The sequence below is a fragment of the Branchiostoma belcheri genome, unplaced genomic scaffold, assembly GCF_001625305.1.
Source record: "Branchiostoma belcheri isolate BF01 breed outbred unplaced genomic scaffold, Haploidv18h27 scaffold17, whole genome shotgun sequence".
Lineage (NCBI taxonomy): Eukaryota > Metazoa > Chordata > Leptocardii > Amphioxiformes > Branchiostomatidae > Branchiostoma > Branchiostoma belcheri.
The window spans coordinates 3,678,831-3,699,978 of record NW_017803157.1 but is presented as its reverse complement, the minus strand read 5'-3'; the positions used below and the strand labels follow the sequence as shown (position 1 = coordinate 3,699,978).

Here is a 21,148-nt window from a genome sequence, read left to right as displayed (position 1 = left end):
TTTTCAGGACTGAAACAGGAAACACATTTTTTTCCCTAGGCTCTACTGATGCAAATGTATCACTAGAGATCGCCAATTTAGAGAAGAAGAAAAAAACAAGATAATCCCTACCTACCGACCCTAATTTTTTAGGACTGAAACAGGAAACACAACATTTTTTTCCCTAGGCCTGGGGAGTAGGATGTGCGGTTGTCGCATATTAATCTCTGACTTTTCGTTTTTTTCCTTCTTCCTTGGGGTAGTTGGGTGGAAAATTAGATTATGATGCCTGCAAACTCTAAATGTCAAGCATCTACATGTATCTAATGTATTTTGATGACTCAGAGATATGAGCTTTGAATACTCTCTTGAATGAATGAATCTCTTTATATTCAGGATTATACCCATAGTGTACAGACAAGGAACATAGAGCGTTAACTAGTAACTACACATAAAGCAGCCTATATACATTTTTTAAAATAGGAGTTTCTGAACTGGAATGCAGCCTGAACAATTTTTGATAAAGGAGTCTAATGCTTTGTGTAAATGTCGGTGCATCCTTATATGATGGTTTCCAAGTCAGAAAATTTTGTACTGATCTACAATTTATGGCTGTAGATATGTTAAAAGCTTGGCAAGCATGGCCATGGGATTTTTCCTGTAATTGCATGGTGTGTGCTTGCTGCCTTTCTCTCAGGGCTGCCTCTGCATGCTTGCCTTCCCAGCATCCTTTGCTCTCCTTCCCAGCATCCCTTGCTCTCCTCCCAGCATGCACTGCCTGCATCACCTCTCCCTCTCCTTCAGATGAAGACGACTTTGTGTCCTCGGAGTCGGTGTATCCTGTCCAGGTCCCGGCCTCCTACTTCCCCCACTATCCCTGCCACCAGAACATTTGTGAGTTCCCTCCCCACTTTTTTTCCTCTTCAGTCTTCACCACCCAGTGTTCTTAGCCAGCATCTGTCTTTTCGTCATACGGAATTTCGTTACTTTTTATGGACAAAAATGTGGCTCAATTCATCATCTTTGATGGACAAAAATGTGTAAAGATATAGAAAGAGATGTCATTAAACTAAGCTTAGCCTACCAGCAAAATTTGCCCCCCAAAATGCAGGGAATGACGTTTCATAGGGTCAAGATTTCAACATTTTCCCAGAGGAGCATGCCCCCACGAACCCCTAGGATTGTCATGCCTTCAGTGTGATCCCTCAACTCTTTGGCACTCAACATGATGTTACATCAAACAAAATTGAAATGACGGGGAAAAAAAATTCAGTCTGGCTAGATCACTGTCTGTCCAAACACTCACTGTCCAGGGCTTCTCATCAGCCCACCACCATCATTCTTTCCATCTCCCCCTCCTCACTCGCACGCTCCAAAATGATCCTTCCATAAAACTCGATGAGCGTATTTGTCAGTTGGGGGAAGGTCGGTGCACGAAATGTCGTTTTTGTAAAGTTTTATGGTACTTGGTGTTGATGGTTCATCCAAGGATTGGGTCCGGAAGCACGTTTTCCCCTGACCTCCATCTTGGACTGCTTGACCTTGTCGTGAAGGTGATCCGAAATTCTATTAGATGGCACATTTTTATGGTGTTTTATTACATTAGCACGCTAATTTGACAGCTTTGTTTTCAGAGGGGGGCACGTTAGCGATCTCTCCTTGATCTAGAATAATGACAGGAAATATCAGAATCGTTGTTCCTCAAAGCAAATCCTGAGATTCGATAGAACTTTTCCAGATGGTTTATCATGGGTTCTTTGCATTTATTTCAATGGTTTCTTTCATTCCATGATGTTATGACTCTTCCCTCCAATGTCCCATCTGTCCTGCTGTCCATCTGTTTTCATAAATCACACTTGTGAGCATAAATGCTTCATGAACTGTCATATCAAGAGTTTTAACGTTATATATAATGTCTGTAATTATACCGATTTTAATTATTTCACAACATTTCTACCCTTCATACTATTTCACTGTAACCAGAACTATTTTTTTTACAAACTTTTTGACTGACAACAGTTTCAATCTGTTCCAACCCTGTTGTTTAATTTGTAAGTTACATATTCTGAATCATACGTGACTCTTTTCTTTCTTCCCGAAGACCCCATGCGGCACAGATTGCAAACTTTTGTGCGAAAGTTACGGGAAGGCGTAGTTTACGGAGTGAAGCATCGTATGTCACCGAGCTTGTGTGTGTGTGATGGCAGTCGTACGTCTCACCTAATGTATGTGTGCAGGGGAGGGGCATCCATCATTTTTCTCATAAACCGTTCCGAATCCCCCATTTGTAGGGATACAGCGCGTTTATTGACTAATGACGTCGTAAATTTTGAGGCTAGAAGTCGAGGAGAGGTTGCGATCGGGGAAATCGCGGGTGAATTGTTGCCAGAATAGAAAATGGGTGCTGTATAACGCAGGGTTAATTGTCTTGTTTTAAGTTTCTGAAATCAACAGCAAAGAAATTTAAGAGCACAACACTAGTGTTGTTGGAATAATTGTCAGACATCTTTGTTTTCTTCAACAAAGTTACTGAAATCAACAGCAAGGAAATTCAAAAGCACGTGCTGTTGGAATAATTGTCAGGCATCTTTGTTTTTTTTTTTAAACAAAGTTTCTGAAACCAGCAGCAAGGAAAGTCAAAAGCACGACACTAGTGTTGTTGGAATAATTGTCAGGCATCTTTGTTTTTCAAACAAAGTTTACGAAATCAACAACAAGGAAATTCAAAATCACGCAAGACTAGTACCAGTTAAAGAAAAGAAACATACTGGTATTTTTGTAAACATCTTCAGATGAAACAAAGACTTCAAGACACTGTAAATTTTCTGTCATATGTTTGAAAGACATTAAGTCAATGTGCCTTGGACAAAATAAAAACAGTTTGGGCCACAAAGGCAGAGAAGAAAGTTAAAACAAATCGTAGAGTGCTAGAAAGAAAACTTAAATCTGACCATATCCACCATTTGAACCAGTGTACAATTAGACTGAGGTGTTGTCTTAATCTTCATAATTGATAGTAACATTAACATTGCTTTTTTTCTTAAATCAAAAAAGCTGCAAACTAGATTAGTGTGGCCTAACTTCCTAACTCACAATTTCAGTTTATAATTCCCAACTCTAGGTACAGCACTAGTTGGTGTGATGGTGTGTGGCAGTTTTATTGGCACCTAAAACTTTTATAGCAGTCCGAATCAGGTTCATTGTTATTGGCTTCATGTTCTGCAGCAAATTCGGGCAATTTCCCGCGTCATAACACCAAAACTCTCGCCGTAAACTGAAGTAGGTTGAAATAAAACTCTCATTGGAACTGATACAATGGCCCTGGTCTCCCGTTTTGTGCTGGCAAAACGGCTAATAAATGAACAATCTGCCTCCACAGTCTCAATACACGATAAATATTATAAGGCGATAGTCACTTTATGTGATCGTATTCTTCGCACAGTTTTTCCAACCGCTTCCAACCGTTTCCAACAGTTTTTCACGATGTCACTTCATTTATAGTCTGCGCGTATGTTAGGATGTTATCGCCGATATGTGGTTCGCCAAAAATAACTTTTGTAACACGGACCAACGACCCGTTTCACCTTCTGCGTGGGGTTAAAGCTAATCCTACTCTTATCGTTCCCGCCTCTGTCGGATTTTTTATCAGCCTTTTCTTCATCAATTTTCAATTTGGTGCCACCGTTCGTGTTTCCCATTGACGGTGGTGTGTAATATAATCCCAACCTCCGTATTAACGTAATACGACACCAGTGTCGTCAATGTCAGATTAGTGACCTCCACAAGACAGCGACACGGATGTCGTACAAGGTCAAACACCTCAAGGTGACCCTGTGGCCTGTATTCTAAAGCTGTAATTGCAGGCATAAGGCGATACCGAAGCTTCGCTCGCACATATTGATTATATCTCAGCTACTGCCTTTCACAAAAGTGTGTGCTTTCTCCTACGTTGTACAATGGAAAAAAAAGTTAAAAATGATTTTGAACCAGTTTTAGCTCACTGAAGAGCTCATCTTCGACTGGTCGTAACAGAGAAGACAGACGGTATGTACAGTATTTACAGGTTAATTGTACAGGGGAAATTCCCCTAGCTCTTTTCGACAAGCACAAACGTTGACCAAGGTTTAATGTCCCGTCCTAAGGACTGCGACCCTATCCAGTAACAGCCGGGATTCGAACTCCCAACCTCTTAGTCCAGATTCAGGGTCGCTAACAACTGAAGTTCAAAGTTCAGATTCTAATTAATAGTGGAAACTTGACCCTCTACCTATTCCGTGATTGTTGCCCCAAAGTCGGGGCCATGTTGCGTACCCTTGTACCTTACCCATGCCAACTTTTACGCAAGGTCCGACGGCAGCTTGACAGAAATTCATAGGAAAAATTGAGAGTTCGTGTTGGCGGGAGAACGGTGGGATTAAAAGGTCGCAGGTTTGCTAGCGGATTAGTGCCTGTAATTCATCACTGTTCCGCGGAAATGATTTTTGTCGAAATTGCTCCACCTTTTGCCGTCAGGACATGAATCTGACACTGTACTATGAGATAACAGGGCCGCTGGGGCAGGTACCGGGTCACGAGAGGAGGAGAAACTCATCCCTCAAAAGCCCCCGTTTCCTTGGCGATTGGATTTTGGGTCGGTTTCTTTGACATGGTGGTTTGAAAATGTATTAGGGTCTGGTCAGAGGGTACTTATTCATTCTCATTGCTGTGCAGTTTTTTTGGAATTGGTGGTTGAATAGTTTTGTTGTACAATGTATAGCTTTGACAAAATCCAAGTGGTCTGTAGAAATTAGAGCATGTAGGACGATATACGAATAGCCTTGCTTTCGTTTTCAATTTTCAAGATATTACAGGTAGAAAACAGTGTAAATTTTAGTTGGTCCTAGTATAGAGAAGTAGAGACCATAGTTAGATACATCATACAGTACCAATAATAGCAAATCAGTGACTATCCTCCACTCTTCACTTACGTACATTTTTAATTGTTTATTAATTAACTTCATCATTCCTTCATTTTATCATGCTCCACTTCATCCCAACTTTTAAAAAAAACATAAAAAATAAAAACTTTTCAAGTTGTTGCATTTTACATATTTTGTTTGTTTTTTTGTTATCCTTTATAGACATGACCTCCTCATCCGCAGCCCTTACTGTGGATCCAGGCAAGCCCTATGGATATCCTCCTGGTGAGTCCAACTTCACAGTGCCCCATTTTACATCCTTACATCTCCCTAACTCTATCCTTACATAAGCCCACATGGTCCCTTATGTTTTACATCCTTACATCTCCTTTACCTAAACCTACACCAGTCCATTTCCTTGGTTCTTTGACATTCCAAAGAACATTGCCAGCGATCTGCGAACGGAACGAAAGCTGAAATATATTTTACTTCTCGTGATCAGTCTAGAAAGATCTAGAATTTTGGGTTCTGCCATTATGTTTCAGTTCAGCAGAACTTTTTTTCTAAATCTGAGAGCCAAGAAATGGACCCAGTGTGGCCTAAGTATCTATCCAAGTAAGCCCAGTGGATGTCCACGTAACGAGTCCAAATTCACAGCACCCAATCTTAAAACTAAAATTTCCAGTGCTCCACTTTCATCACAGGAATTCCACTCTGTTTTCATCTGCTAGCGTTTGTAGATGCACACGTCAAGGACTGTAGACTTTTACCACCCCATCTTATACTTCAGAAGCTGTTCCCTAACCTGTTTGTATCTGCCAGCATTTGTAGATGCGCATGAAGACTCTAGAATTTTACCACCCTGTCTTATACTTCAAGCCTTTCCCCATAACAGTGCCATCCAAGGTGGATAAAGAACGACATGGTTCCAGTTGTAATCATACTAAACTCCACAATGTTTTCATCTGCTAGCATTCGTAGATGCGCACGTAGACTCTAGAATTTTACCACCGTCTTATACTTCAAGCCTTTCCCCATAACACTGCCATCCAAGGTGGATAAAGAATGGCATGGTTCCACCTGTAATCATACTAAACTCCACAATGTTTTCATCTGCTAGCATTTGTAGATGCGCATGTAGACTCTAGAATTTTACCACCCTGTCTTATACTTCAAGCCTTTCCCATAACACTGCCATCCAAGGTGGATAAAGAACGACATGGTTCCACCTGTAATCATACTAAACTCCACAATGTTTCCATCTACTAGCATTTGTAGAGGCACACGTAGACTCTAGACTTTACCCACGCCGTCTTATACTTTACAAGCCTTTCCCATAACACTGCCATCCAAGGTGGATAAAGAACAACATGGTTCCAGTTGCAATCATACTAAACTCCATGATTTTTTCATCTACTAGCATTTGTAGATACGCACATAGACTCTAGAATTTTACCACCTGTCTTATATACTTCACAAGCCTTTCCCCATAACAGTGCCATCCAAGGTGGATAAAGAATGACATTGTGCCCGCTGTAATCATACTAAACTCCACAATGTTTTCCATCTGCTAGCATTCGTAGATGCGCACATTGACAACTCTAGACTTTACCCACGCCGTCTTATACTTTACAAGCCTTTCCCATAACACTGCCATCCAAGGTGGATAAAGAACGACATGGTTCCAGCCATAATTATACTTAACTCCACGATGTTTTCATCTACTAGCATTTGTAGATGCGCATGAAGACTCTAGACTTTTACCACCCTGTCTTATACTTCAAGCCTTTCCCCATAACAGTGCCATCCAAGGTGGATAATTATAAAGAACAACATTGTGCCTGCTGTAATCATACCAAACTCCACAATGTTTTCATCTGCTAGCATTTGTAGATGCGCACATAGACTCTAGAATTTTACCACCCAGTCTTATACTTCAAGCCTTTCCCCATAACACTGCCATCCAAGGTGGATAAAGAACGACATTGTGCCTGCTGTAATCATACTAAACTCCACAATGTTTCCATCTGCCAGCATTTGTAGATGTGCACATAGACTCTAGAATTTTACCACCGTCTTATACTTCAAGCCTTTCCCCATAACAGTGCCATCCAAGGTGGATAAAGAACGACATGGTTCCAGCCATAATTATACTAAACTCCACAATGTTTTCCATCTGCTAACATTCGTAGATGCGCACATTGACAACTCTAGACTTTACCCACGCCGTCTTATACTTTACAAGCCTTTCCCATAACAGTGCCATCCAAGGTGGATAAAGAACGACATGGTTCCAGCCATAATTATACTTAACTCCACAATGTTTTCATCTGCTAGCATTTGTAGATGCACATGAAGACTCTAGAATTTGACCACCGTCTTATATACTTCACAAGCCTCTCCTATAACACTGCCGTCCAAGGTGGATAAAGAACAACATTGTGCCTGCCGTAATCATACTAAACTCCACGATGTTTCCATCTGCCAGCATTTGTAGAGGCACACGAAGACTCTAGACTTTTACCACCTGTCTTATACTTCAAGCCTTTTCCCATAACACTGCCATCCAAGGTGGATAAAGAACGACATTGTGCCTGCTGTAATCATACTAAACTCCTCAACTCACATTCAGCTCACACAAACCCACAACACCGGTGATCCAATCCACTAACAGACTAAGTACTCTCCCCCCAAAACGTCCTCCTAAGGCTTAGTGCTTAATTCAGCTAAGAACCTTCCCTCGGCCATTAGCGATAGCTCTCCATTTAAAGAAAATTTACTTCCGCCATAAAAAAGAAGGCAGGATAGCGCTTTCTCACTGCTAGGGTATAAATGATCGGTAAGATGGTGATTTACTACGTTACACAAGGCTGCGAGGAGCTGTACTTAAAAGAAAAACGTCTCCCCGATGTGTTCCAACACGCCTGACCTTTGACGATCGCAGTTCGGTTACTGCTTGGTAGTTACCCCCTATATCCTTTATGTTCGCAAGCACTGCGCCGGGGTGATGCGTTCTAAGGCAGTTTGCCAATCGATTCGTAAAGTCAGGCCACGGCAAGTCATTCTTATGGATGACATCAGCGCATATTGATTTTTGCCCAATTTTGGGGAAGAAAAAACAAATTTTGTTGTCCTATGACAGTGGACGACATGCCAAAAATGGCTGAATATGTCTGTAGCCATGCCGGAACTTGGATGACAGATAAATGTGAAGAAAGGAAACAAGACAAGGCTCTGATTTAATGTTTGTTGTACTTTATTCCTTTATATGTGATGTTGCCGCTGAATTTTAAAAAAATCTTGTTGAACAAGGCTTATGATCTCAAAAGTTGAAAATATAGAAATCTTGTTTTTTGGTCCGCCTTGTTCTTTTCCACCCTATCGCATTAAATTTTGAGTTGGCAGAGGATGTCATCCATAGAATTAACTTGCTATGGCCTCAGGAAGAATTGTAGTCCTCCGGGAGGGCTCAGTCAGAAGCTAAGGAGAGGGGAGAGGGCTTTCCAGTGATCTGTCTTGTCAGGGTGGCCATACTAATGCCTTACGACTTTCTAAGGGCCTTTTCAGCATACATAAATACAAGTGTAGGATACATTGGAGATGGTGGTCCGTCTATAACAGTTGTTTTTCCTAAGTGTTTGAGTTCTGGGTGAAGTTTTGCTTCCTTTCTGTTTTACTAAAATGATATTGGTAAAGAAAAAAAATTAAGTGTTAGACACACCCTCATTGACTATTATAAATTTTCAAGGGCAGATATATTTGCAGTTATGTTGAGTATCCAAGAAGTAATTGTACAGCAATGAAGAGAGTCAAATTCAATTTTTATTGATCTGAAGATATTGATGTTTTCTTATGTTTAAGAACGACTGGCTACATAAAAACCATTCATTGTAAATAACTACTCAATTCAGACACTGTAAGTCTGCAATGTGGTATCCATGATAAAAATTTCAAAGAATTGTGCTCCAAAATTTTAGAAATTTGCCTACAAAACTGAAGAATTTTTAGTTCATCTCCCTTCCCCTTCCTTGTTACTGGACCAGCCCCGTCTTTAGCCGGGAGACGCTACACTGTAATGGGCAATCTCTCCAATTGGGGCGGACAATAAAAGTGAAATGTTGGTATGAAGGGAGGCCTGCCGATGTGTTAGAGGGGACCAATGGATTCGTTTCGGTTCGAACACAACATCGATCTTAGTGGAAGGTTCGGCTTGAATGCAGAAGTATCGAGATGTTAGGAAGTCGGTTGCAAAACCTGAAGATTGTTAGGTTTTGCGACCTAAGCAGGTCTTTTGATTGCTGCTAAGACAGTATAAAATTGGCCAGGCAGTATCCATTTCAGTGTTAGGTCTTAATATGTCAACTTTGTAATGAAAAAAAAAAGGAAGGACTCAAATGCCAAAGTTGGCATGGTTTAAAAACAGGTATAGGAAGCTTTTGGGCCCTCCCTATATTCTATGTATGTGCCTTGAAGTTTTTTTTAAAGAAAGTCTTCTTGACTTCCTTCCTAAACTTAAAATGCTGTTAGAAACTTGATCTTTCAATAAGGCAGAAGTTCTACAAAGAAGTGTTTGTCACGGACCCTTTGCAGCATTCTTCATAGGACATTGGGATTTTCTTTTACACAACCAGTAAAGACTCTCACCTTGCTTAAGTTTTGATGTCTATCAGGCACCTTCCTCAGAGCTTCTGACTGGAGTTCTGCTTCTCACTGCTATATATAGCCAATGTAGCTGGCGCTTTTGCCGAAGTGTTTTCATAGATTTTCTTTTTTTAATAGATCTTCTTTTTCTTCCTCCCCAAACTTGTTTACTGAAAAAAGCTGTTACAAGTGTTAAAAGTGTTAGAAACTAGATCTTTCAATAATGCGGAAGGAATACAAAGTGTTTTTGAGTACCGTTCTTCATAGATTCTCTCTTTTTTTCTCCGAACAGATCACAGCTACGTGGCTCAGCCTGATCTCACGCGGTCCACCGGAAACGTCCGCGGTTTTCCGGTCATGCCGACCCTGGCCTTCTCCGACGACAAAATCCCCATGACGATGTCCCCTCTCCATAGCAACAACAGCCTCAAGATCAAGGTCGTTCCGCCCGACGTGCCCATGAACCGCCCCGTCACTCCTAGCAACCGGTCGGCGACGCCCAGCAACATGTCCACCCTCCAGCGTAACGCGCAGATCATGAGTAACAGTCTGCCGGACATGCAGCCGAGTACGCCGGAAATGTCCGATGTTGGTACGAACACCCGGAGACCGAGCTCGATCTACGACGCGGAAAACTTGGCGAAGATTCTTCCGTCTTACGTAGACCCGGCGTTTGCGGCCTGTGGCACGATAGGCACAGAGGGCGGGAGGTTAGCAATAGAGGAATCAGGTGAGAAAGACACGCTATCGTTATTTTAGGGGCTTTAGATTTGGAAAGATGCTAGGGATGTGTAAAACTGGTAAATTTTAGGACTCAACTTGTTCCTGTAAGTGTCAAGTGTTGAAAATTTAAAAACTAGAATGGAAGTGAAAAGATGGCTAGAGTAGGTTTTATCGATATAGGGTTTTGTAAGCCATTTTTCCAAAGTTTAGAACTAAACTTTTTGCTAAAAGTACAGTCACCAAGTCAGAAACTAGAGCAGAATTGAAAAGAGTAGGTTTTATCAATATAGAATGTATTTTTTTTTGGCTGCTAATTTTTTTCCACACTCCTAGTACCTTTTAAACAGTTTTTACTCCACTTACGTTAAAAATATTTTTTTCAGGCCTAGCAACTTTTCAACTTTTTATATATGGTGTGAGGTGCTTCATGTGTGTACACTAGTATCCATAATGCTCATAGCAGTCACATTATCATAAAATAGCCATCTTGCAAGCGATGGACCGAAAAACAAACTGTAGACTATGAGAAGGTCGATGGGTAGAAAAAACATTGAAGGCGACATCCCATCCTTTTCCCACCCACCCATATCGGAAGGAGTCACAAAGTAAAAGGCACCCGGAAAGGCCACAGCAAGTAATTTTTATGGATGACATCAGTGCGCGCATTAATTTTCGCCTGATTTTGGAAAAAAAACAAGAATTTTTTTTGCCTTCTGACAGTGGTCAACACGACAAAAATGGGCAAAGATGTCTGTTGCCATGCCGGAAGGTGGATGGCAGATAACTATGGAGAGGAGACAAGAAAAGCCTCTGATTTAATGTTTTGTTTCTTACTTTGATGCAGTGATATATGTGATGCTGGCTGTGTATATGTGATGTTCCCACTGAATCAAAACCATTTTGTACAATGATTGAGTCAAAATTTTAAATTGAAGGAACCTTGTTTTTTTTCGGCCCGCCTTGCTTTTTTTTCCCCCCGCTGGCATTAGATTTGGAATCTGCGAAGGATGTCATCCATACAATTGACTTGCTGTGGCCTAATTCCTGATGTCTGTTCCCACATGCTGACATTTTCAAAGTCAATTTCCCTGATGGGAGCATCGTTACACCATCCCTTCTTGTCGTGTTTGCGAATGTGCTGCTAGTTTCACCCCTGACATTAGGGAGGGTCACCCCCGGTGTCACCTGACATTTTGTTAGATTTGTCCTTCATTGCGAAGGTCAAATAAAGTATGGATGATCTGGTGTTTCTCTTCCCCTATGGGTATTCTGCTGTTGATTTTGTGGTGTAGAGCAAGCAGCTTGAAATTTTAGAAGGTAGCCAAATATTGATTTCATAAATCTTTTGGGCAGCATTTTTTTGTGTGTGTTCAAAAACAAGGAGATCTCATTCTCAGTGAAAAAATAACTCAAGTAAAGTCATCTGGCAAACTGAAGTTGAAATGCTCAAGAATCCTTGCTGCACCTGTATTGCACTGTTGTACTTTTTTGCCTTCGACTGAAGGCTATGCCTTCGGAGAAGGTTATGAAATCGGGTTTGCACTGTTTGGCAGATTAGGCACGATAACTCTTGAAGGCAAGGTCCGAGGTTCACGATTTTTGGCAGGCAGGTTGATTTAGGGGTGGCCATTGTCAAGGCTAAAAATGGGCTTCGTGGGGGGTTCCTAAGTCACTGTAGTTGACCTTGGTTTTTGGTGTTTTTTCCTTGTCATCAAGATATCTCGAGAATCCTTAAATGGATGTTCATTATTTTTAGTGGGCAAGTTACCGTTGAAAATGCCGAGGTCAAGTTTAAAGATGGGCCCCGTGGGGGTTTCTATGTCACTGCAGTTGACCTTTGTTTCTTGTGTTTTTTCTTGTCATCAAGATAACTCGAGAATCTTTAAATGGATGTTCATGTTTTTTAGTTGGCAAGTTACCATTGACAATACCAAGGTCAAGTTCGGATATGGGCTTCGTGGGGGGTCCCCACGTCATTGAATTAGAAAGTACTGCAGCGAAACTTCTGGTTTTTAAATCTCGTGATATGGACGTGCTAGGGTCATGATTTTTAGATGGTAGGTAGCTCTCGTGCTCAGAAAGAAGTGCCGTAAGTTTGGGCCCCGTAGCAGCTTATTTGGGAAATGCAGAGGCATTTGTTTGAAAATGTTTGAAGTAGGATAGCTCAAGAACCGGTTGACGGATTGTTGTTATTTTTGGTATCTCGGTAGCTTAAGTGATGCTTGACCTAATTAGATGACAATTATGCAAATCACAATCTAATTTACATAATTAATGACAAAAGTCTATAAATCTGCTGCGTTCCATGATAGAACAATTGAAATGGTGGCATATTTAAACAAGAGGAAGAGGAACATTGACAGATATTAATTATGTAAATTGTGACCCAATTTGATTAATTAATAAGAGAAATCTATATGTCTTTCATACTGCACTAGACCTTTTTGGTTTCCACCCTCTGTGGATTACATTGCTTTATGCCCACAAGGATATAAGCTGGAAAAAACTTTCCTGTTTGTTGAAACAACAGAATCCTTGCGAAATTGGCGAAAGTGGCGCTTAATGCTGCATTAATACTGAAAGTTTTAATACTGGGTTAATGCTGGGTTAACGACTCGGCCAGCCTTCAAACACACATAGATACATCATTCATAATGTACAATGTAGAAAAGGCAATCTTTCTTTTTATTAATATTTGTTACATGTACTGGAGCAACTGCATAACTCTTGTAAAATTTGTAAACCCTGACACAAGACTGCACAAATGTACACGCTAATGTTGTAGGGAATACAGGAAACCTATTCATATCTAGGTTAAAACAACAAGTTACAGACAGGAAGCTGTCAACATTGGTTTTAGTTGAAAAAACGTTTTCTTTGAAATTGTTGAAAAAACATTAGTGGCCCAGTGCCCCAGCAGAGCGTGCTTTATTTGACAGGTCTGTGGCCCCCAGTGTGAACATCTGGAATTAGCCTGGTTGCCAGACCCATAGCACACTGGACACAAAGTATCTCAGTTTGGCACCCAGGTAAATCTGGAATATGGATAATGTGAATAGGTTTCCCGTAATACCTACAACCTTAGCATGTACATTTGTGCAGTCTTGTGTAGTACATTTGTGCATATCGTATCGTAATGCAACAGGAGTTAAAGATTTAAACCCGATATAAGGTCACAAACTTTGTTTTAATCGATAACATAGTTGGTATACTGTACACAATGGCCAGGTCACTAGAAGGAAGTGGTCTGAACGCATTGAGCAGTATCTAATCTTTATAAGCTTTGTGGCTTTAGCGAGGAGCACGGCGGTATTCTATGAATGACTTTGAGTTTGATGCCTGTAATCTTCTTCATAATGGGTCGTGTGGAGAGGGAATAGAGAAGCCCTGCCATTGAAAGGATAGATTTTCACGACCATATTATGGTCCGATGGGCCCCCACAAGAAAACTAACATAGCCAAACTGCGTCGCCAACCTGAGAAATAACCAGTAAATAACTACTAGTTCAAAAATTGAAGATTGTTAAATTGCAACTAGGATACATATTTTATTTGAATTCTATCCAGGATAAATTGCATTGACAGGATAGACTGGGACGGTTAGGTAGGTCACCCGAGGCTGACCTCAGCCCTGCCAGTCGTACCTCTGGGAACGTCCCCGGAGGACCTGGGCTAATCTATACCACTATCCGGGCTGGAATAGAAAGTCGGGCTGTTTCCTGCTAAAAGTTTGATACGACGGCCCCTCTAACAAGTAAGGCATATATGATAAATGAGTTTCTCTTTGTGGAGGAAGATTAACTTTCTACCAGGCACCATGGATCACTGGAAAAATAGTAGAAAACGGCCAAAATAAAGGGAATAGTATGCCGCTAAAGGGTCAGATAGCCCGCTAGAGAGATACAACTCACCGGGAGGAACCCATTTATCTTACATACCACATACCATCACAACAATTGGCCAGTTTGTGTGATTTTGTAACTTGCAATTGTCTTCAATGTATTGGACATCGCACGCTTCAACAACACTGGCTGCATAGAAGAATAATTTAGTTGAAGGAGTTTTTGCCGTTTTGAAGTTTGGATCACCGCGTATCGGAGGGAAGAAAACAACCTTTCGCGGCCAGACTCCCCAGGCCAATTCTCCTCTTCTTTTGCCGAATTCTACGATCTGTATTTCCGTAGAAAGACATGGTACAGGCTTGGTGAATAGTCTGTTGCTTCGTTCACTACGATAATCATCTTCACAAAAAACCTACACTATACACACACACAACACCCACCAAAACAATATCACACTGTCGAAGGCATGAGACCTCCGAACTCTAGTTCCTCTTTGATTTGTTGCCAACGTACTGTTGGAAAAGATTTTGTAAAACTTGGCACAAAAAAATGCCTGTCCATCCCAAAAGCTGCAAGTGATGCAAATTTCACAAAGTAAGGAAAACCCGGTTTGTGAACCTTGTTACCAAGTTACGAAGTTAACATCTGTGTCCATAATATCACCAGGGTCCATAATATCGCCACCTTGAGAAAAAGTGTGCTTAAAGATATTTTTACTGCAACATACCTTAGGTATGTACATTTGATGTATGAAGGAGTGCATACCAAAAGTTTGTTGCAGTAAAAATATCTTCAAGCACACTATTTCTCAAGGTGGCGATATTATGGACCCTGGTGATATTATGGACACGGATGTTACCAATTGGGTTTGTCAGGCCGTTAGCCTTGTTGACAACAGGTGGGTAAAAAGAACATGGCAAGGTCGCACCAAGGGCAAGGACTGATGGTTTCTGGGAAGGCATCCTGAACCCTCCTTGCCGTGACATAATTGGGAACTTGAGCAGAAATGGTTCGGAAAATGTCAAGTCATCTGTCTGAGATAATGAACCACTCATGAGCTGTCCCCAACTTTGTTGGGCCTTGGAAAAAAAATGTTGTGTTTCCTGTTTCCCAACCGACCCTAGAAAAAAACTACCGATGCTGTTTTTTTAGGGGGTAGACCCCTGCAAGGGACATTCATTTTCTGAGCTGATCAACCATTTCTAGCTCCATGACCTGACACATGAGTGATGAAACGTTGTACAATTGGTTTTCCAACATTGACATTGAAAATAGAAGTGTGCTCATACAAGTTTTACTTTGATAAACTGTATTGTATAAGTTGGATCACTAGAAATTGCAAAAGTCTAATAAAAGAAAGGAAGAGGAAAAAAGATAATCCCTACCTACCTACCGAAGCTGGTGTGTTACACCGAAAGGTGGTTATACCGGCTATACAGATACAGTTTACCGACCCTAATTTTTCAGGACTGAAACAGGAAACACAACATTTTTTTCCTAGGCCAAGGCTTATGGAAAAGGGTTCGGTCGACCGTTACTTCCAAAAATGCCAACAGCAATCATGACCGCCCGGGAGAGAAATTGGGCGTCACTGGTGGCATTTATTGTCCCTTAAGACAAGTGGGAGTGTATTAAGGAAGCCTGGGGGGCGAACCTGGACTTAAAGGAGCTTAGACGGTGATGAGGAACGTTACAAGACAGCTGGGAAGGAATAGAAGATGGGATTATGGGCTTGGTTCTCATGTAAAGAAGACTGTAGCATCAAGGACAGCCCTGTGAAACCTATGCTTGTTAAAGACATAAAATGTTTTTCATAGTATTGAATTATGTGTCATGTTTTGCAAAGTTGGAAAGATTCCAATGCCTCTGAAGGTGTAAACTCGCCCTTGTGGAAAAATCTAACATTATCCTGCAGAAACAGCAGTTGATAGGTCATATATAGACATAACTGCAAAAGAAGGGCAGATCCTGATATTTAATGTATCATGCCTTAAAATTTGTCAAATTGTAATAGCTTGTATTTGAAAGTCCTTTACGTCAAACTGTTACTGGATGTCAGGTAAACTTTGCATATGTTTTCCAAAGAGTATATCTGTTATAACCTAGTTCATTAAGTTTGAATATTTGTTAAAGATTAGAAAATTACTTCAGGTTTTGAAACGACCTTGAAACATTCTTTTTCGCCCCCCCTCCCACCCACAGGTGTGAGTCTGCTGATTCCCCATGGAGCCATCACAGAAGGTCACACAGAGGACATTTTTATCGCCGTGTTGCGCGAGGAAAAAGACAGACCAAAAATGAACGCGAAACAGACACTTTTGGGCCCGGTGGTCGCGGTCGGTCCCCACGGACTCCACTTTAGAAAACCCGTCATCGTGACCTTTGGGCACGCCGCGGGCTTACGGGAGCGAAACTGGGAGTTAACACTGTTGTCCAGCGAGAGCCATCCAAGCAGAAGCCCCTCCTGGCAGGTCAGTATGGTACTGCAGCCAGACAAAAGTCTACTAGTTAAGCTTTTCCAGAAATACAGTATAAGGATCTTGATTTGCTTCCAACTAGTTTCCCATTTTTTCTGGATATATTGTTTTTGCTCAGCTGCTTTTTTCTCTTCTTCTTGTCCAAAGAAATAAGTTCAATGACCTGGCAGTAGTTTGTTAGGCTAGACCATGTGAAGGTAAACCTTATGCATTTGCTTTGCAAATCTTACCTTTCTAGATATTGATTGATTGATTGATTGATTGATTGATTGATTGATTGATTGATTGATTGATTGCAGAACTTGGTGCTGATTGGTGAGGAAACGTTAAACACGACGGCGTACTGCCAGGTCGACGAGCGAGACTGCCACGTGATGGTCGAACACCTCTCCTCGCGCTACGCCCTGATTGGCCAGTCCGCGCCCGCCACACAGGCCGTGAAGAGACTGAAGCTCGCAGTGATCGCTGCGCCTCTTCAGCCGTCTGGTGACTACAACTTCCGTGTGTACTGTGTGGCTGACAACTCTGACGAACTTGAGGTACATGTAGGCCCTTCCTGATATTTTCACTGTACTTTTGTGTTCACTGTTTTCACTGTTACTTCTGTACCGTGAACTTATCATTACAGCATAAGAAATATGTTAAGACTACAACTTCCGCGTGTACTGTGTGGCTGACAACTCCGTCGAACTTGAGGTACATAAACGTCCTTTCCTATAACAGTGCAACATATGAACTTCGACACTGTTTTTCTCCTGGTTTGATTGAAGTGTCTCATTGTAAATTATAAACTTGAGAAGAAAACAGATACCTGAAAGTCCACTCTGTGAAATACTTGTTGCAGGGTTTTCTCAAGTGAACTCTTGTCATCACTATTGCAGTTTCTCATGATGTAATTGTAAACCAAGGAAAGCTTGCATGGCAAAATTCCCAGGGGGGACTCAGACAGAAAGTAGCCTCCTATTTTGTCTGCCATTTGTCCTTCGCACCCACTCTCTGTACCTTGTCAAAGCCCATCCCCTCCTTTTAGAAGTGTTCTGTTGTTAATGTAGGATGTGAGGTTTAGGGTGGGCCAGAAAAGGAAGGAGGAGCATTTCATGAAGTACACTTTGTAAAATAGAAGTCTTGAATTGCTAGCATAAATTTAAGGCCAGATACATTTGTTACAAAAATAAATTACAAATGTATTTCAGAAACACACACACTTTGAAATAATGCAGGTAACCTTTCAAAATGGAAGTTTAGAATTCCTGGTAAAAATGCGAAAATTGTATAAATACATTTGAAATAAAGCAGATAACCTTTCATTTTAGCATCCAATTCTTTTTTTTTTTGGAAGGTAAGCCAGTAAATGAAATTGTTTTGGCCTAACGTTGCCGAAAGCGTTCCCATGTTGAAGACGTAATCCAAATTTTAGCAGTATTTTTGAAGATTAATTTTAATTAAACCAGTAAATCAGATGCATTTGTTACAAAAATACACTATTGCACAAACACACACACTTTGAAATAAAGCAGATAACCATCCATTTTAGCTTTCAATTTTTAAAGCCAGTAAATGAAATTGATTTGGCCTAACTTTGCTGTTGCTTAAAGCGTTCCCACATTAACAAGACGTAACCCAGGGCAGAGGAAACAAACGTCCGGCCTGTTCGACAGTAGACTGAAAATACAGGCAGCCGCTAACAGCCCTGCTTTGAAGTTGTTGGGCCTGGGAAATGTCTGGAGGTCTGGAAATAGCGGGAACATGTGGGAACCTGGCGGGGGTTTAACTTCTGTCGGTTTGCTAACATTGTGTGGATTAGAGTCACGTAGTACCAAAGTCATTTACCTCGATAAAAAGAGCATAGATTTTAGTATTTGGATACATGTATGCAACCTTTGTTTTAATCTTAATTTTTATGCTGTTTTGATAGTGTATAGAAGTATTTTTAACAGTATAAATTAGAGTCATGTATAGTACCAATGTCACTTATTATGATAAAAAGAGCATAGATTTTATCATTTTGGATACGAAAACTTTGTTTTAATCTACATTTTTATGCTATTTTTGACAAGTATTTTTTTAACATCAGTGTTGCAAGGAAGAAACTACACTGTTTATTCAATCAATTTAGATGCAAAAGTATTTTCCAACAGAGAAATAAGACAGAATTCTATTTTCTGTTATTCATTGATACACCATTTTAGGACTACAAGGATTTGAATCTTTCAAAAACTGAAAAAGGAATCTGCACTGCTATAACTCACTAAGTCGAGATCCCCCGACTCCAATGACTGTTTTCCATTTCTTCCTACATGTATCTTTCATTTCTACCATCATCTAAAATTTTCTTTTTTCTTCCCTTTTTAGGGAGTGGTACAGTCCGAGGCTATGTTGGGGGGTCAGATGCTGGACACGCCCAAGATTCTGCCCTTCAAGGACAACGGCCGAGACCTTTGTCTGAGCATCGAAGAAACCTTGCCAGGATGGAAGAGCCGACTTGGCGCCAACTTCCAGGTGAGGTTTCTAAATCCTAGTGCAGTGGGGTCACCTAGCAATAGTTGTGAAAACTGCAGGAGTGCAGGTACCTGTTGCAACCAAAAGACTTGAAACAAAACACATGTCTTTTGAGTGAAAGAATGCTACCTTGGAGGTGATAAGAACCACTTGTAGTGCAGTGGGGACATCTAGCAATAGTTGTGAAAACTGCAGGTACATTTATACTTGTTACAACCAAAAGATTGTTGAAGCAAAACACATGTCACTTAAAATTTCTTTTGAATGAAAGAATGCTACCTTGGAGGTGATAAGAATTCTTGTAGTGCAGTGGGGACATCTAGCAATAGTTGTGAAAACTGCAGGCACCTGTTTTACAACCAAAAGATTGTTGAAGCAAAACACATGTCACTTAAAATTTCTTCTGAGTGGAAGAATGTTACCTTGAAGGTGATAAGAACCACTTGTAGTGCAGTGGGGACATCTAGCAATAGTTGTGAAAACTGCAGGTACTTGTTACAACCAAACAATTGTTGAAACAATTTAAAACACATTAAAATTTCTTTTGAGTGGAAGAATGCTACTTTGGAGGTGATAAGAACCACTTGTAGTGCAGTGGGGACATCTAGCAAGGCCTAGGAAAAAAAATGTTGTGTTTCCGGTTACCCGACCGACCCTATGAAAAACCCCCCGACCCTAGCCTTTTTTGGGCCGACCAAAAATTTCGAGCGGCTAGCGGTCGGTTTTCAAAATTGGGGATTTTATCCCCGATAAATGTGCTCGTCATTCCAATTTTCTTCGGTCGGGCGGCGTGGATCGAGCGCAATCCTGTGAATTGACGATGAATTGTCGATCTCGCCATGACGCCACAAAGAAAACGTTGTCATTGGTAGAAAATCTGACACCCCGCTGGCGTTTCACAACAAAATTTTCATGTAAACAACTCCGACTGTCTTTGTTTACATCGCGAAAGCTCACCGATACAAAGTAAAACTCCCGCCGGCCGGCCGCGCCCGATCGCATGGTTGCGGCATGGCGCTAAGTTTTCGGCAGCTCGACGGAAAAATAATCCATCCCCAGAAGAAATGTTACGCATGAAAATAACAACTACAACTTGTTTTCCTCGTTATATGAGTTTTTGAGGCCGTAAAATGTTTAAAACGGTTGAAATTTGCTCGAAAAAACGGCTCGAAAATTCACGGCGAGAAAGACAACATGGCCGACCTGTTGTCACAATAACAATGGTCAAAGGTCAAGATAGCATCCAAATGTATAGATACATGTAATAAGTACATATTACAGTGCTAAAACGATACTTTAACGCATGAAAAATATTTTTTCGGCTACAACTGAAATAAAAATTCAGTTATATTTTAGTAAGGTTAATTTTCAAACATTACTGAGAAATTTTCCGAATTAATTGGTTTCTTGTGTAATATTGTTGTTTCTATGTATGTGCGGTTGGATGCTGTCATTGTAAAGACCCTTTACATATTGGGAGAATCAGATGAGATATTAGAGATTATCACGCTTAGTACCGTGACCCGAGTGTCTCTCAAAAATTGTTTTTGAGTGGAGTTTATAAACATGATCACATTTTTATTTGTTCAGCTGTGTCAATATGTGATTTGTTTGAGAAATAGGATTTGGTTTAGTTTTTAATATATTAATGTCAGTTAACATCTTTGGAATAAATTGCTCCAAGTTCCAGGTAGTAAATACATGTACATTTTGTATCATGTATTTTTCACTTGTTGAACTTGTGGAAGCACCGTTGGCCCCCGGTTAGGGGTCATCCGGGGAACCTATGCCCAATTTTTTCAAAATTAAGGGTAGAATTTTTTTGAACATGAGGATATATAACTAAGTACAGATCTTGAACCTTTCTACTACATCTGCAGTTGTACAGAAAATGTAGAACTGAAGTTGCAGGAAATGACCTCCATTTGTGTTTGGAAAAGACAAAATGCAATAGCTTCCCCCCCCCTCCAGACCTCCCCCCCGCCGCATTGGGTGCTTCGCACCCTCCTCCACCCTGCTCTGAATTTCTGGGGAGATCCCTGTCTGTGTAGTACAAACAGATCATACGTTCATTGTCCCGGCTTTGACT

At 40.9% G+C, this 21,148-nt stretch overlaps 1 protein-coding gene across 1 annotated transcript in view; it reads left to right on the top strand.

Annotated features, from left to right (window-relative positions):
- LOC109466787 (netrin receptor UNC5C-like) overlaps positions 1-21,148 on the top strand; it is a 139,810-nt gene that overhangs the window by 116,500 nt on the left and 2,162 nt on the right. The window contains exons 10-14 of the mRNA XM_019764613.1: positions 5,100-5,162; positions 9,811-10,248; positions 16,286-16,554; positions 16,860-17,099; positions 18,913-19,059. Of these exons, the coding sequence (XP_019620172.1) occupies positions 5,100-5,162; positions 9,811-10,248; positions 16,286-16,554; positions 16,860-17,099; positions 18,913-19,059 (1,157 nt within the window). The remainder of the gene's footprint in view (positions 1-5,099; positions 5,163-9,810; positions 10,249-16,285; positions 16,555-16,859; positions 17,100-18,912; positions 19,060-21,148) is intronic.